Source organism: Oxyura jamaicensis, chromosome 1, assembly GCF_011077185.1.
Source record: "Oxyura jamaicensis isolate SHBP4307 breed ruddy duck chromosome 1, BPBGC_Ojam_1.0, whole genome shotgun sequence".
NCBI classification, from domain to species: Eukaryota; Metazoa; Chordata; class Aves; order Anseriformes; family Anatidae; genus Oxyura; species Oxyura jamaicensis.
In genome coordinates, this window is record NC_048893.1 from 5,045,703 (window position 1) to 5,063,457 (window position 17,755).

A 17,755-nucleotide genomic window follows, 5' to 3' on the forward strand; every position below is an offset into this window, starting at 1 on the left:
CTGGTCTATGGCCTATTTGGTTTCTACTTTAAATAAATAAATACTAAGAATAAGAGAAGTCCCAGAAAGTATCAGAGAAATCCACTCTCTACTGAAGAGACAGCAAAGAATTTCAAATTTTGAAGAATACTCTGCCACCACAGTAGCAAAACCTGACTCAGGAAGAGGAATCTAGCATAGTACCATAGAACTGCAAATGTAGCTCACCCTGCCACAGTGTGGCTCATTTCATCCTCTAGAGTTTAACCAAGTTACCGAGTAAAGTAAACAAGTTGCTGTTATTGACAAAGTTAATAGTGCCGGTGTTATGAATTAAGCAGTAGAGAACCCTGTTTTCAGCTACCCTAGTGTTCATTCTCACAGATTATTGTACTCAGGAGTATTATGGTCTGCAGCCATCAGCTGATGGTAATTATGGAAGAAATATTTTAGATGAAAGAGAGATGGAGATTGAGTGGATTGAGCAAGGTCAGTGAAGTGATTTGGGGATTACATTACCAAATTCTCATCTCCAAAACATACTCATCTGCATAGTGTATTCTTCCTTTGAAGACACAAGCCACAAATATTACTGTGAAGCTTTTATTTTACTATGGGAGTGCTGTGGTGTACTGCTACCCCCTGCTGGAACAGACGTGGACCTAGCAATTTCTCCACTTCCCCCATGTTTGTTTTGAAAGAACACTATGAATTGCATCATATTTTCTTGTCAAGTATTTTAAAAAACAAGGCACGTGAATGTTAATTTGATATCATACTTTAAAAAAAAAAAAAAAAGAAAAGAAAATGGGAGTTTTCTTGTCTGTTTGTAATAAATTTTATAAAACTAATAGAATTGTCAAAGGAGAATTTTTGTGGAGTGAGATTAGAGAGTTTTGGTGTTATTGGTTGCATAGTGGTGGACATCTGGGAATTCCTTGGTTGTTTCAAATTTTTCAAGTATTTTGAGGGCACTTAAACAAGCTGCAAATTATGACTTTTTTTTCAACACATCTAAACCCCACGAAAGAGCAGCTAAGCAGAAAGAGACACTAGGCCAGCAACTGTTCTTTCTTTACATTAGCCAAGTTCTACTTGGTATTATTCACACTATAAAACAGATCTTTCTGCTCTGTTACAGTTAAATCAAAGTATTTTGAGTTATAAAAGCAAACAAAGTGAAAAAAATGGACGGTGATAAATCATTTAAAAAAGATCAAGAGATCAAGAATGTTGCCTATATGCTTGTTCTACAGAGGAACGGTAAGTTCCATGCTTACAAATGCAAATAATCAAACTGGGTACCTCCATTTCTGCTTTCCCTGTTTGATGGTTTAAATGGGACTGCTTTCAGGGAAATTATGCTCATTCCTTTCTGACTACCAGGCTCCTCCAAAATATTTTAAATTCAATACCAAGGGACTGAAAATATCCATCTGAATATTTTCCCCTCTGAAAACTTGGTTTTCCTTTCCCATCATCACTAATGCACAGAATGAGTTCATCTTCTATGAAGGAAGAAAAAAAAAAAAAAAAAAGGGAGCTATTAAGATGGAATTTTGACCATATGGGAGTTACAAGAAGGTCTCAGAGCAGGAATATTCTATCATGTTAATTGATTACTGCAATATGTTGCACATGAGGAGAAGGAAGGAAAAAGAATGTTATGAAGATGTTCCAGCAGGTCTCGGTCTTTGAGTAATGCAGATCACTGAGGATTTATTGCTCAAGAATTTACTGCTTTTATTCACATTTGGCTCTGATTTAAGGATCTGATCCAGAATTTCCAAGCAAATGGTAGACAAAACCTTGACTGTACTTGAGAGTTTCTTTACAAAATGAAGTTAACTATTACAGACAATACCTGGTTTATCCAGGAAAATCATGTCTTTGCAGCTGGCAGTCTGCAGCTGTTGCATAGCACTGATTTAAATGATAGCCTGACATGCACTGTGACAGTTTCATGGACCCAAAGACCACCAAATTTTTCTTAATGACAATATCTGATAACTTGGATTTGTGTTAGATAAGCAAAAATAGACGATATTAGCATGGGTAATCACCTATTCATAACATATCATTTACATTTATTCCTAATCCAGACAGCATCCATTTTTATTTCCATTTAAAAAAATAAAATAAAATAAAAACCTTCATTCTCTGTATTTGATCTTTAGCTGTACATATCCAAAAATATCAAAATGAAAATAACTGTAGTGTAAGCAAAGGCAGAACATAACAGTTTGGGCAAGAGTTGTATCACAAGGTAAAAGATGGGTTAAAGCTGAGGCTTGGTATTTCATCATCTTCTCTAATAATTTGGAATTTAAAGTCAGTTCAAATTACTATCACAAGACAGTTTTCAATAAAATCAGGGTGACTGGACTTATGAGCCATCTGTGCCATATAATGAAGCTTAACTGAATTGCTGTGGTCAAAGTACTGAATTAAAGGGAGTTAGGAGGAGGACAAGCAAGGAGAGAAGTATAGCCTCTAAAACCTCCATAAATCTAGCCTTCCTCCTTCCTGCTGCCATCATTAGATTCCTACTCTGCCACTGAATAATCTCAGGTAGGGCTTTAGCATTTGACAAATGAAGGCAATTTGAGGATTTTATACTTGTGGATACATTGTAGGACTTACTGTGTGACTTAAAAGCATTTTTCTTGTAAATCAAATATTACCTTGGAAAATAACAATACTGCGAAATGAAACCAGTGAGGTGCCACTCAAGACTACAGTTCTGCTTTAAAAATGTTGCTCTCTGAGAATTTAAAGCTTTTAATCATGCCAGGCTGCCATGTTTTGGGTTAAAATTCATGGGAATTTACAGATATTATTTTGGCCACTGGAGAGATCACTTACTAATACAATAGGGACCCTATTGAAGACATGGAAATTTTTTGCATTATTATTTTTTGAATGGACTACAATGACTGCCATGTTCAGAACTACCTGAATCTATGCATGACAAAGTTAACGAAAAATAGGTTTCATTTGCAATGATTTTGACTCTGTTGTTCTTCTGAGTTTTGTTTGTGTGCTATGCATTCGCAGCTGATTCAGAATAAAAACAATATACTTTGAATGCTGGATATATTCATAGTAATAGCCTGTGTCAATTTTTGAATCCATATTCTAACTTTGAATTAATAACTGTATAAATGCATTCTTACATCTACGTTTCTTTCAGTATCTGATCAAGACAAGTGTGGTCTTAGGACACAGAACAATGTTTAACTACTTAGAGTTTCATTCAACAAGTCTATTCGTTATCTTTCAGATGAATTATCAGATAAACACCTATGAGGTAGCAATCCAAAATATAAATTATCAGAAACTATCTTATTTTGTTTTTCTCCTAGATTTAAGGACAAACCTAAGGCTAGCAACACACATCACAGCTAATTTCTATCTCCCTTCCCTTCTACTCATGTATGCAGTTATATAGCATTCAGAAGGTTCAGAAACCTATAAGGGCAGATAATAGATATAGCAAAACATTATAGACACGAAACCAAACAAGCTTCAAAAAATGTATCTACTAGTTGCTAGTGCAAATAAACACTAAGAAGATGTGCTTTAAATTTCATGATCATGTAAGTCTGATTTTATGGAACACATTGCATGAAAGTCTAAGCTTTGCATATTCTTTTAGCAGTGATGTTCCTCCTGTTGACAAATCTTTTAAACACCTTATGCAAACATCACTTTATGCAAATTAGATTTTCAGAGATGCTATGTGAGAACACATGCACTATATCCAAATCCACAAGAATGCCAGGGATAAATGCATGTTGCCAAGTCATGGGCAGATCAGAACAGTTTTTTAAAATCAGTCTTTCTAGAATGTAGATTCATTTCTTTATAACATCACTTTCCAGACAGATTTATTTCTGAGTATCATGTTTTGAGTTCATCTTAGTTTGTATTTCAGAATCCAACACTGTCAGATAGATATTTGAAAATCCATCTTATTTCCCAGACACTTAAACTAACCTATTCATGGATATACACAGCTTGTAAAGCTACTTCCATATACCAATCTTAATGAGATTTTGCTCTCCAGCCTCCTAGTTATAGACAAAACAATCCGATTCTGTGAATCCAGTATGTATGCTTTTAATCTGCAATACCTGAGCATTTCTGTCTCTCACTTTTGCATCTGAGAAATATTTTTTTTTTCAGAAAAAAAAATAATAAAAATAAAAATACTTTAACATTACTTAATTTTCTGAACCTCATGTGTTTTCACTTGTGAGTGAGCATAGACATCTTACTAAAGTTCCAGTCAAGCAAACAGAGCTTTCCAGAAAAAAAAAATACCTAAATGTTAACAGCAGCTGCATTCAAAACATACCTCAGTTAATATGGAGCAGCAGATATATAAGCTGTTTCCGGTGCCAGCACAATGCCAAGCAACTCAGCATATTTTATTTTTCTTTCAAGGTGCTGAAATTGTTAAATTAACCAAATTCAATTAGTTAAGTAAAGCATAAAGGACTATATCACCATAATTGTAGTTGCTTAACCTTTAACTGCTATCAATTTTTAGCACTATAAAGTTGCTTATATATAGCCTGAGAGATCATCTTCAGACTCCCTAGGTGGGTGTTATAGATGTGCTTACACAACTGCAAGTGCTTCAGCAACTACAGTCAGCTGACACATATTATAAGACCTTCTGCAAGCTTCACTCTCATTCTATTTGTAAACCAGGGTAAATAGTCTTAAATCAACATTGGGATGATTTAATACATTTTACTTTGCATTTACAAGAGGTAGGAAAGTGCTTAGTGTTGCACTTTGTGGAAGTTTATCAAAGAACTGTCATTTACAGTGAACAACATATGAGCACGAGACTAGATGACTTCCAGAGGTTCCTCCCATCGTATTATTTTTATTATTATTATTTTTTCTGGGATTCTATGAATTATGTGATTTAATGAATGAATTGCATTAAAGATTTGCAAATAGTGAACTCTAACATCCAAAGTAACCAGAAAAACTCAGGTGGAATAACCACTGTGTTGATATAGCGATGCCTCTCACATGTAGGAACTCTTATTTAAAAGGGATTTAATTTACTAATGAATATTAGTATACATAATGTTCAATTACTAATTAATAAAGTGCCCACACCAAAGCATTATATGAAAGTATCTGTAGCCCAGGCTCGCTAACTTTCTCTCTATGTCTCTGAACTGCATGTAGCTTTTAGTGCTGCAAAAGAAAGACTTACCTGAAGCGAAAATAGATTGTTGAAGAAGGAGGTGTGGGAATGGAAATATTACAAAATTCACTGGTATGGTAGAGGCTATAGGGAGGTACATTATAGCCCCAAGCATTATATCTTTAAAGCTCCTGATTTGTTATTGGAAAATTTATATTTTATAATAACATGTTGCTTTTTCCTCCCAGACTGTTGGCCTCATCCAGTTTGGAGCAAAAGCTTGACCTTTCCTGAACTATGACAGGCTAACCAAAAGTTGGATTTTCTAGTTATAGAAAGAGTAGCAAGACACAAAAAGGCAAACCAGGAAACCAAATGATTCAGAGGATTTAGTCTCAGACCTGTAATACTTGATTGTCTCACATTTATTCAGAATTACAAATGCACATACTTTACAAAGTTAAGCCAAATTAAAATGGTTTAAATTTTGAGTTAAATGAGTCTAAAACTTCAGAATCACATGGAGAAAACACTGTGTGAGTTACAGGTTTATTTCATTTTTTTCAAAGAAAACTCTCCATCCAGGAAAAGAAAATTAATTTTTGTTGAGTGTAGTAAGCAGGCAGGTCAATTTACAGTAGAGGTGCCGTTCTAAAGAATTTAAGAGCCCTGTATTGTCCAGGGTTGTTAGTTTGTGCATATATACACACATATGTATATATGTATATTCATATGTGTGTTTGTATATAGTAGCTATAAAATATATATAACAAATATATATTTGATGTATAAAATAATGTGATTTTTTTAATAATGTAAATGATGTTCTCATCTAATTTCTGATATCTGTCAAAAGTATGTACTACCCTCAAAAAAAGCTTTTTTTTCTTTTTTTCTTTTTGTGTGAATTTATTTTATTTTATTTATTTCATTTTATTTTATTTAGCTCAGTTTAACTTCCATTAAGGTGGTACTGAAGTGCCCATTTGATGATCTGGTTCTTTATAGGCAGGTAATGAAGAGGATGGATCTTAGGTGACAGAACATACCAGACAGAGATCATAGAATCATAGAATCATTAAGGCTGGAACACATCTTCAAGGTCATCTGGTCCAAACGTCCCCTTACCACCGGCATCACCTACTAAACCATGTCCCTGAGCACCACGCCCAACTTTTCCTTAAACACCACCAAGAACAGTGACTCCACCACCTCTGGGGGCAACTCGTTCCAATGCAAACCACTTTTTCTGAGAAGAATTTTTTCCTAATTTATGATGAGGCAAATGGGAATGGTCAGAATTGAATATGCACAAAGTGAACAGCCTCTGGTTGTAGAAAAATAGCTTTTTTGGTCCATGGTTTGCTTAATTAACAAAGGAAGAAACAACTCACTGGCCTCACACCAAAAGTAACTTACCTTCTCACTTCTTTGTAGCCTTATGTGGGATGAGTAAGAATTGCCTTCATTCCCAACAGATCTTTATATTTTACCTAAATACATACTGTGATGGGTGGGTGTATTTTACATAAGTGTTCCCCTGACCAAATGTAAATGGAACTTGAGCAGTAATGACAGAAGATGGAACCAGTAGAGTTAACTTAACAGCATTAAATTTGTTACAAGGTCACAACTCCAGATACAAATCAAACTACTAATGTCAAAGGGAATAAGAAGCTTGAGAACTTTAATGTCAACATATCTACTTTCATTTTATGAGCCTTTCAAGACACAACAGTGCATATCCAGACAAAAAGTAATAATTTTAAGCCAGTCTAAGAACTATTATATGCCAATAATTTTGAGGTTAATATTACCTATTCTGTATTTTTCAGCCAAGTATTGGGTTTCAAATAAGCTAAACTTCTTTTAGTGCTTATGTGGTCTTTTCCTTCCAGATTCAGCCTGCAAAAAGTAGAAACAACTGGTTTAGGCCAATCTCATGCTATCTGTATTCTAAAAAGAAGCAGAGTACTAGAAATCTCCCAAGAAAATCCTTAGTACTTCTACTTTTGTTTTTACTGTTTTCAGGCTGGATCATTTTATCTCAAATAAAAAAACTCCAAACATTTGTGCAACTGTTCACAGTTTACTTGGTCCACGTCTTCGGTCTTCTTATCTCTATCACTTAGCTGAATGTATATTCAAGTAGGATTATGCTATTGTCCTGAATCAGAAACCCATAGCTTATGATTGGGACAGCCTGACTGCACATCACTATCAAACTCCTTTCTCTGATATGAATCTGGAGAGCAGGTGCAGTGCTACTTTGCATTTAAGTTAACAAAAGAAAATAATCCATTTTAAATATTGTGTATTCACTGGACAGAAGTGATTTTCAGTGTCATTCCTGTCCAAATGCTATTTGTTCTCTACATTATGGAGGAAATACTCTTCAAATATATATATATATATATGTATCCATCGTCTCAGGTTTAATCAGGACTCCAATTCTTGGGCTCATTTTCTGTGATGAGGAATCAACCAATTCGCCACAGAGATAGCAACAGTACAAATCACTGAGTATAGCAATACTTTTTATTCCATGCAGCTTGCACAGCCAAGGCCTGCTTAGTACCTGAATTACAACTCTGTTCCTCAGTAGCTACATATACATCAGTGAATGAAATAAATAAAACCCAATCCTGTCATTTTACATTGCCTTTTTAATCGTGCTATATTTTAACGGCATGTTAAAATTTTGCTTCCTAAATTTGGAGTAGAAACATTGAGTGAGTACTAAATTACATTTTGAAACTGCTGATTTCATATTGCTCACTTATAAGCCTAGTTTGGAGCATGCAAATAGATCTTTTAAAATGTTGAGAAAAATTATGTGTTATGCTGTACATATGCTTTAACACTGTGCTTTATGCAAGTGCTAAGAATTTTTTTTCTTGACCATTTTTTAATGACTATTCCACCATTTCCTAGGTACACACTTCCTTTTACTGACACACCTAAGTGGATAATTTGGCATTTCACTCCCATCTTTGATGAGTCGGATGTGTTTTGCTTTAATCTCTCATATTCTAAGCCAATTCAGTCTTTGGTGATTACCTTCATCATTCTCCTTCTACTATAGTTCAGTATATTAAAGTGTACAATAAACTAGATAAGAACTGCATCCCTTTAATCCCAAATTGTTATCACTTCAGACCCCAAACATGTAATTGAAGGATCAAAGGCTGACTTTTTACCATAAATAAAATTCAAAAACAAAGAATACCTGAATGATTTTCAGGTAAATAAAATCAGGCTAAACTGGTGTAAATCTATTACCATTTCTCTCACACAATACAGTGTATTACAATTAATTTTGTACTTTTCTTTGTTAGGTCTACAATTAGAAAGATCTCAAGGTGTTAACCAGCTGAACAGGTAAGAGTAAAGTTTTACCTTTTTTCAAATTATTTATTATTTTTCTATTTTTTAAAATATACGACTATCATAAAATTATAAGATTATAATTTATTATATCTTGTTTCCAATTTCTATAGTCTTCTTTAAATATTGCTCATTCTTTGCTATGAGTTTTTTCTTCTTTCAGGAAATTGTTGAATTACTAATTCCTTTTAGTTATTTCTAATATGTTTAATACTTGTTGTTTACCTTACTTTAGCTAAAAAGCAAATTTATCAATAAAATATTAGTTAACTAACCAAAAGAAAAATAATAGGAAAAAAAATCCTAGATTTATGTGAATTTAAATATTGGGAAACAATAAAATTAATGGGATAGATCAACAGCATAAGTATCCAAAATATGTTTTCCGGAGTTTTAAACTCACTTTCTGCATTCTCTCTCCTTCACATAAACATGCACAAATGCATGCAGTGAGGTAATGCGCACAACTTTAGTATTGTCTTCCTGCGATCACAAGAACTTTGTCAACACAGTTTAATCAATAACAGAAATTGAATAGTGGACACCCAAACTAGAGTTAAATTGTACTTTTTTCTTTCTATTAAAATATTTTTATGTTTATGTTTAATTACTGTTTACAAGGGCTGAAAAGTTAAAAGATAAATGACAGCTAGTTAAATATGTATTTGACTGTCACTTAGTAAATACATAAATCTTTTCTTCTTTTCTTAGATATTCAGCTCTTTTTAACTGAATAACAAGGAGTAGGTAAGTTACACTGATAAATGATTCTTTCCAGTTGCATATTCTATTTATAATCTTTTCATTCATTAGAGTTTTTAATTTGTTTTGGGTTTGTTGGTTTTCATGCTCACATGTGTTTTTAAAGAAATAATTTATTACAGTTCATATTTCTTTCTTTTCAAAATTATAATCCAATTACCTCTTCAGTAAACAAAAATACTTCCTTTTTATGTGAAATGAACTACCAGCAAATGTGGTTTCTGATTAGACAAGCTAATTTTGAAGGGAGAGATGGAATCAAGCAATGAACTGGATAAAAATAATAATGGAGCATACCTTGTTAAATAATAAATGGGAGACTTTAGAGACGATTAATGCAGAAGATACTTAATGTTGAGATATATTGAACAAGCTTTGTCTTATTTATTTGTTGCTATAAATCACAGCTAATTTCCTTGGATAACGTAATGCCACCTAGCTAAAAATATGAAATTTCTGTAAATGCATGCCATTGTAAATCTTTTTGTTTTCTTCTACTTTGCCTGCAAATCCCAGCACCCATTCTAAGAGTTTGATAGGGAACTGATAACACTTCGTGGCCTGAATTCAGTCACTTAACTTTCATATGAGTCCCAGATGTGGCAGTATTATTACCACAGATTCCCAATGAGTGATAACACTGGCCACTGTGATTGCACTGAGAAGCTCCACAACTGCTTCCATCAAACACTTAATATAAGAAAATCTCTCACTCCCATAGTTTGAAAGAAAATAAAATGAAGTGTAGACTCCTATGTTGCACAGAAGTCTGAAAAACAATACCATATTAGTCATTACAGAATCACAGACTGGTTGAGGTGGGAAGGAACCTCTGGAGGTCACCTGGTCCAAGGTCCTTGCTCCAGCAGGGCCACCTAGAGTAGGTTGCCCAAGACCATATCCAAATATCTTTTGAATGAATAAGACCATTCTTTTCCACTTGTATTTTTGTTCCATGGATGCAGGTCAGCATCAATATTTTCTCTCAGACTACATGTATTTATGTACATGCTTGAGCATATGCTTCTTTTCAGAGTTGCATGAGATAATAGTGTAACATGCCAATCTCAACTGCAGTGAAAAAGGGGTGCAGACATGATTTCAACATGCAGACATTGATTTCAACATGCATAGGCACAGGAATCTGTGTCAAAGCACCTGATTTGAGGATTATGGCTTCAGTTATTAACTGTTGCTAACAGCAGCACAGGACAAAATAAACTCTGGGAAAGTTTTGACACTTCTATTGCTTAGGAATTGTACCCTGAATATACATTAGATATGTTTTTGGCTATCAAACTATCAAATTCTGCATATTTTTCCTATTTTTTATGTTTGTTTGTTATACCAATTATATCTTCATAGCTTATATGCCAAGTGTGCAGATGTGCATAAATACTTCCACTACTCTGGGAAATCCACACCTAGCTATATTGCTAGAAACTCGTAAAGACAGGATAACTCTGTAGAATGGTTTTGAAAATCAAGGTAATTATGATTTGTGGTTCTTTTTTTTTTTTTTTTTTTTCTCTTAATAACATGAAAAGGTCAGGTTTCTACATGTGTAACTTAGATTAGGAGAGAATAAAACACCAGTTCAGAAGCTATAAACCAAGGAAATTTTCATATACATATATAAATATCCAGTATGGGAAACTGGTCTAAAAACTTTCAGGACAAATATTGACAGAAAGAGTTTGGTAATTTCATCCTAAGCATCATTTCCTAGCATGATTTTTTTTGCACTGGGTTTCTGAGAAACTGAATTATGCACAGGTTACCAAGCCTCAATTTGCTAGGCTTGATTTTGTGTCAACTCTTTACACCAAAGCAACACTTTCTGGGGGGCTGTTGGAAGAATTGTATCAGAACTAAATTAGGTGGTCTCTGGGATAGTTTTCTGTTGCTGGATATTGTCTTTTTCTGGAAATAGTGAAGTTCTCTTTTTAAGATGCATAAGCAATGTTGTTTTTTAATAAAAGCTTCCTGAAGTAGAAGACATTTGAGGGGAAAAATGCTTATTACTCTTATCCTTTTATGTTCTTGAAATGAGCATTTGTGTACATATTTCTAAAGAAGAAAGTTTGTAATAAAATTGTCCCTGGCCCCTATTAATGACTTTCCCCCAGAGAAAACAATTTTGTAAAGCCAAATTTTGCGTAACTCCATAAGTTAAGGGTCAAAAATATCAGTTTTCATAAATTTAAAAGGTGTGCAATATAATCAAAATGACATTTAAAGATCTTTTGTACAGATATCCATATTGTATATGTTCAGCTTTTTATTCAGAAGTGATGCAGTTGGCAATTTAGTTAGGAAGGAAAGCTTGTAGTTACATATCCCTGTACAGTGCATCTGATGTTATTTTTTGTTTTATCTGAAGCTAGAGAAATTTTATGTAAGACCTATTTGTCTTGCCTTCAAAATATATATATATATATATATATATATATATATAAAAAAATCTTTGCTTAGTAGTAATACTTCCTGGGCAATTTTCAAGATGGTTTTCAAAAAACAGAAAAATATTATGTGCAACTATTAAGAAATCAGTTTGACATAATTCTTCTTCAGTATATTGTATAATTTCATTTGGTATCAAACAGCAAAACTTACTGCTGTGAAATATTCAGTTATAACACTGTTTCTTCATCAGCTGCCAATGTACTTGAAGGTCACAAAAGCAAGAAGATGATACACAGTAGTGTAAGAACTGTATTGTCAAGATGCATTTGATTCCTGTTGACTGGGAGCCAAGTGTTTTGTTTAAACTCATGGCTATGAACTGTGTAGGAAAGGCTTCCTTTTCTCTGGAAATGTAAGGGCCTAAGTGGAGAACTTTATCATATGTTTTTGGGAAGAAATGGCACAAAGTAGTCAACACAGGATTTCAGGAGATGACCTAGGCACAATGGATGTTTAAGGATACGGTCCTCAGTGGTATCTATGGTCCCAATCCAATGTTTATTGTAATTTACTTCATCGTCCTCTTTCTGTGTCTTTGTTGGAATTGTGCAGGAACTATGACTCTTCCACATTGTATTGTGATCGGTGAATGTCTCAGCATCACATGGGAAAACAACACTATTTCAGCATTTCCACAGGGAGGATTATGTTCTCTTGGCACCATTTCAGGTTCTTTTTCTCTTCCATGGAACCAGGAAAAATGGAAATGAATTTGCCCATGTAGCCACCTTATTTTTTGGTAGCCATGTCCTTATTTACGAGTGACCTCTTTTCAATGAGGAGAGTTGTTTTGGAGAGAGATAATGCCACCTCATTGTCCTCCTCTTAAATCAATCCTATCATCCTGAGTCTGAGGAGTAGCTCTCCGCAACTCAATTGCAATAGCATGATGGTGTGGTCACTTATAAATATGAGTAAGCATGTTCCCCCACTAGAATATTATCCAATCCTAGTCATCAGGAAAATAACTTTAAAGGCCTGCTGATTTTAAAGACGTTAATAGAAACTTAGCAAACAGCACCAGCCAACCATTAGACTTGAAGAAGGGAAGGGAATGATGGGTCCTTATCTCTTTCTAATAAATATTGTAAATACAATTGCTTTGTATACAAAACAGGGATCTCACAGGACTGTAATCCCTGTGGAGAGCCCACAAGCTATTACAGTATATGGAATATCACAGAATCACAGAATGGTTGAGGTTGGAAGGGACCTTCAGAGATCATCTAGTCCAACTTCCCTGCTAAGCAGGGTCACCTAGAGCATATTACTCAGGACCACATCTAGATGGGTTTTAAATATCTTCAGAGAAGGAGACTCCACAGCCTCTCTGGACAGCTTGTTCCAGTGCTGTCACCCAAACCATAAATATTGTTCCTCATATGGCAATGAAACTTCCTGTGGTTCAATTTATACCCATTACCCCTTGTCCTGTCACTGGCCACCACTGAGAATATTTTGGCCCCATCCACTTTACATTTACTTATAAATAAAGTATTTATAGAGGTATTTATACAGGTTGGTAAGATCCCCTCTCAATCTCCTCTAGGTTAAATAGGCCCAACTCGCTTAGTCTTTCCTCATAGGACAGGTGCTCCCATCCCTTAATCAACTTTGTGACTCTATGCTGGACCCTCTCTAGAACTTCTATGTCCCTCTTGTACTAGGGAGCCCAGAACTGAACACAATATTCCAGGTGTGGTCTCACCAGTGCTGCGTAGAGGGGGAGGATCACCTCTCTCAACCTGCTGTCCACACTCCTCTGGATGCAGCCTAGGAACATACTTCTCCTGTGCTCTCAAAATTTGTATGAACCCAGCCCTTCCACATCTATTTGTGCTGTAAACTTCAGCTTTACCCAAAGTTTCAGTATGGAAAAACTTCAGTGCTATTTCTGAAGGAATAAAAATAATCTCCTTAAATGTATAGATTGTTTTTATTACAAAAATGCTGCCTTTGTTTTTAACACATCAGTCATGTGGATGTTGTTTTTTCTTGGTAACTGGTAACATTCCAAAGCACTACGTATACTAAAACTTTGTTATTGACTTCCAGACACTTTGTCTTATTCACCTCCTTTCAAAGATTATACTGCCAAATCCCTCTTATCTCTCATGTCTGTATCTGGAAATCATCTCTAACTGCTTTCTCTTGCTTATTAAGGCAAATTGCACCTTAGTACTGATCCAGTCAAACTTCAGAGTTTCAAAATCTGAAATCTCCATCTGTGCCTTTTTGTATATTCCAGTTATCAAATCCACTGTTTCCAGGTTGCTCTTACTAAAGTTAAAATTAAGGTCAGGTTGGATGGGGCTTTAAGCAACCTAGTGGGAGGTGTCCCTGCCCATGGCAGGGGAACTAGGTGATCTGTAAGGTCCTTTCCAATCCAAAGCATTCTGTGATTCCATTATATTATACTAATGCTAATTATGGCCATTGTCATTTTTCTAATTTCCTCCTCTAGTACATCAGTTTCTCTTTTGCCATGGCTTCTGAATTAAAGTTGCTAGAGGAGTACAATATATACAGGGTGATGCTGGGAGGTAAAGCCTAACCTGGAATATGAATCTTATATTACTTCAACACATTTCATGAGATAGAGTTTGTAATATGTGTGATGTCAAGATTTTTGGGTAGTGCTGAATAGCACCAGCATTCTTTGCTTATGAACTGTTACCTAATTTTGTGTTATTTTGTGTTATTTTTCATCACCTCTGCTGTCAGTTTTCCTGTAAGGACCTCCCTGTGAGCTCTCGAGAGCTCCATACTTACAAGAAAGATGCCTCCAAAATGATTACCTTTCTGGCCTCCTTACTTACTTAGTGGACCTTTTAGATATATAAATATATATATTAGATTCCTTCTGCATTTCAGATGTCCTTAAAACATCAGAGAACCACAGTACAAGTGCAGCTACCATTGAGTGCTGTGTATGTAGTAAATATGAATATCTGAATCTCATCTTGTCTGTCTGTTCCTGTTTCCTTTTATTATATATGAATATTATATTCATATATTTATTCATTATATTATTATATTATATATATATATTCAGTAAATAACAGAAGTGAAAGACTGAATAGTAACCTAGGCTTGGGGTAAGACAGGTTTCAGTCAAGATAGTCGTTGCATAATTCTGCATGTTTTATTTGTAAACCGTATTTCCATTTCTCACAGGAGTTGCTGCAAAAAAAGTTTTTTGCCCTCTCATTTCTGAGAATCTGATTCTTAAAGCAGCTAGTACTGGAGTCATATGTGATACAATTTAGTAGCTGCAGTAATATTGCCTTTGATTTGAATGCTGCTTTTGCAAAAAGGTTATGTGTAGGCCAGGGATTCATGCTACCATAGAGAAAAAAGATTTAACGCATAGGTTTTTTAAGTTTTTAAGTCTGAAGACAACAGAAACAAAGTATATAGGAATACTGAGAGGCTAGATTTGGAGCAGAGTGCTTGCACAGTTTGAATATTCTCGTGGAAACTGAGTGATGTTTTATGGTTTTAAGCTGAATGAGTAGGAGAGAAAAGGGTGGAAAGACATCTGAGTGCATGACGCACAGTGATGGGAGAGTAAATACCATCCCAAGAAGGAAAAAGAGTGCCAGAGGGAGGTTGTAGCAGGAACCAGCTGTTATTTCAATCACTCGTTGGATCAAACATCCACCAGCATAGGCCTGTGATGGTGCTCAGGGACAAGGGAGGTCTCTGAGGAATGGCAGTGAATAACCTAGTCAGGCGACTGTGAAGATTTCACGGCTCATCTGTATTTCATTAGCAAGTTGAGCAAAATCAACACATTTCCTGGAAAATAGTTCTGTATTGATGAATCAGCATTTTCCACAAGAAGACTAATATTCTGTTGACAGTTTTGACCAGCTTTATTTTCAGCATCAAGGGATCTTGTGCTTCTCCTCTCTGTCATATCTACTCTGGTCCTTGATGCGGGAATTGTCATCTTTAGTTATATTTGGACATTGCCTGCAACAATAGCTGGAGGCCGTAGACTACAGCACAAACTGGCATAGAAATCAAAAGATATCTGATGTGTTTTCATTTCTATGCCTATCTAATTGATGGCCTCTCTAACTTATGCTGCCATAGATTGATACTGTCACATCACAGATAAGCCCCAAATGAGTGAACCATATGCAACATTTCAGATTATTTTTGGCATTGCTGGCACAGAAATATACTGTAGCAAAACCTCAGGTTACCATACGTGGATAGTTTGTACCCAGGCAAAGTGTAATCACAAGCAGTGACACTGCTTTCCTCTCTTTTATAGTGAAGCTGATTTAAATTTAAGTTTAATTCACTCTTTAATTTATTTCTCATTTTAATTTCCTCTTTTCATATAGGGGAAATTATGATCCTATGAAGCTGACATTAAATGATCAAACAATATTGAACAACCTAATGAAAATCTTAAGCAAAAGTCATTGTGAATTAGGTATTTGCTAAACTGACAACACAAGCCTTTGTAAACCTGATATTGTTCTTATGTAAACTCATGAATGGAGACTTTCTCAAATAAATTACTTAATAACTTCAGAGAGTCATTGGCTGTGTAAATATATCCCAGGGGCGCATACTAAGATTCCTGAATTTAAATGTTCAATAGAACTTCATATTTGTAACCTTTGCTAACGAGTTTTTCCTTATGAAATCATTATTACCATGAAAAAGTTAAATTTTGTATCTAATTTATTGAATTAATGTGGTTTGAAGACCCTAAGGGTTTGAAAGTTCTGTCACTGGAATGCATCATTTACATAATTTTCATAGCCCCAACCCTTTGCTCTCAACTATGAATGCACATTGTGATTTTTTTACACTTTAAGGCAGCAACTTCTATTTTTCTCTGCACAAAACAATTAACATAAGAATATCAGGTAATTTTTAATCCTTAATGTTACATCAGCAGCAAAGGGCCATATTTCATGCCTTCACAACAATGTTGTATGTTGAATTATGCCTTTCTGGTTCCTCACTATGAGCATATTTGATTAGAAGAGGAAAAACAATGGAGTTATTTGAGATCGGTGGAGCTTTCCATCATTTCCTGCTTGATATACTTGTGAGCACACAGCAGCATGGACAGATTTTTAAGCAGACTAGACAGTATTTTCTGAACTCTGTATTATCATAGTTCAGCTATGATCTACAAATGGGTTGTTTTATTGATATATTTATTTTTGCTGTTATTGAAACTTATTAAATAGGAATTTTATTCTTCTCATAAGCCCAGACTTTGGACACCAATGCCACACAAATTTCAACCAAAATATCTCTTGGTATTAACTTCAACTCTGCCTAATTTTACTAATAATCCTTTTTTTTTTTTACTGTAGGTCTTTGCAAACTCAGGGTCATAGACATATTGTAGGCATAAAACAAAGATGTGCAACAGAGCCAAACATGAAAACCATTATCAAAATAGTGACAAAGATAGGCCTAACATGTGAGTACCTTGGGGTTAGCATAACAATCACAGTGGAAACATAACTGTTCAGATAGTGTTTTGAACAGAAAAGCTGAACCTAGTTCCATGCAAAGGCAAATGTGTTTGACAATAACTGCTTCCACCAGTGGTTTTCTACAGACCACAAATCAATTTCACATTGTAGACACATCTACTGTTCCCCAGATTAACAATGTGCAATATAATTTTTATTCTTATTACTGTTCCTATCTGTGCACAGTGAAAGGGCAAAACAATGTAATCTGTTTTGTGGCAAGTTTTTGATTATGATTCAATGTGAGATTAAGATTCCATTTTTAATTATATAATCTGCATCCAGTTACTAGTAACTAAAAGCTGTTGCACCTGGGTAAGAATCACTAATTCTACTGATTGCCTCTTCCTTGGCTGCAGTGGGAACCTACACACTTAATGCACCAATTACTTCTGTATTTTCAACTTTTAAGGAGTAAGGAGCTCAGTACGACCTTTTGAGGCTGATTCATTTGCCCATACGTTCATGACTA

The 17,755-nt window shown here is 34.8% G+C and overlaps 1 protein-coding gene across 2 annotated transcripts in view; it reads left to right on the forward strand.

Annotated features, from left to right (window-relative positions):
* The window catches only part of CELF2 (CUGBP Elav-like family member 2), a 565,285-nt gene that overhangs the window by 102,520 nt on the left and 445,010 nt on the right, over positions 1-17,755 (forward strand). The window contains exons 2-4 of one of the 2 annotated variants that reach the window (XM_035315484.1): positions 8,491-8,533; positions 9,251-9,286; positions 11,958-12,119. In XM_035315484.1, coding sequence (XP_035171375.1) covers positions 12,028-12,119 — 92 coding nt within the window. In that variant the 5' untranslated portion in view covers positions 8,491-8,533; positions 9,251-9,286; positions 11,958-12,027. The remainder of the gene's footprint in view (positions 1-8,490; positions 8,534-9,250; positions 9,287-11,957; positions 12,120-17,755) is intronic. The other variant, XM_035315498.1, reaches the window with a different exon arrangement.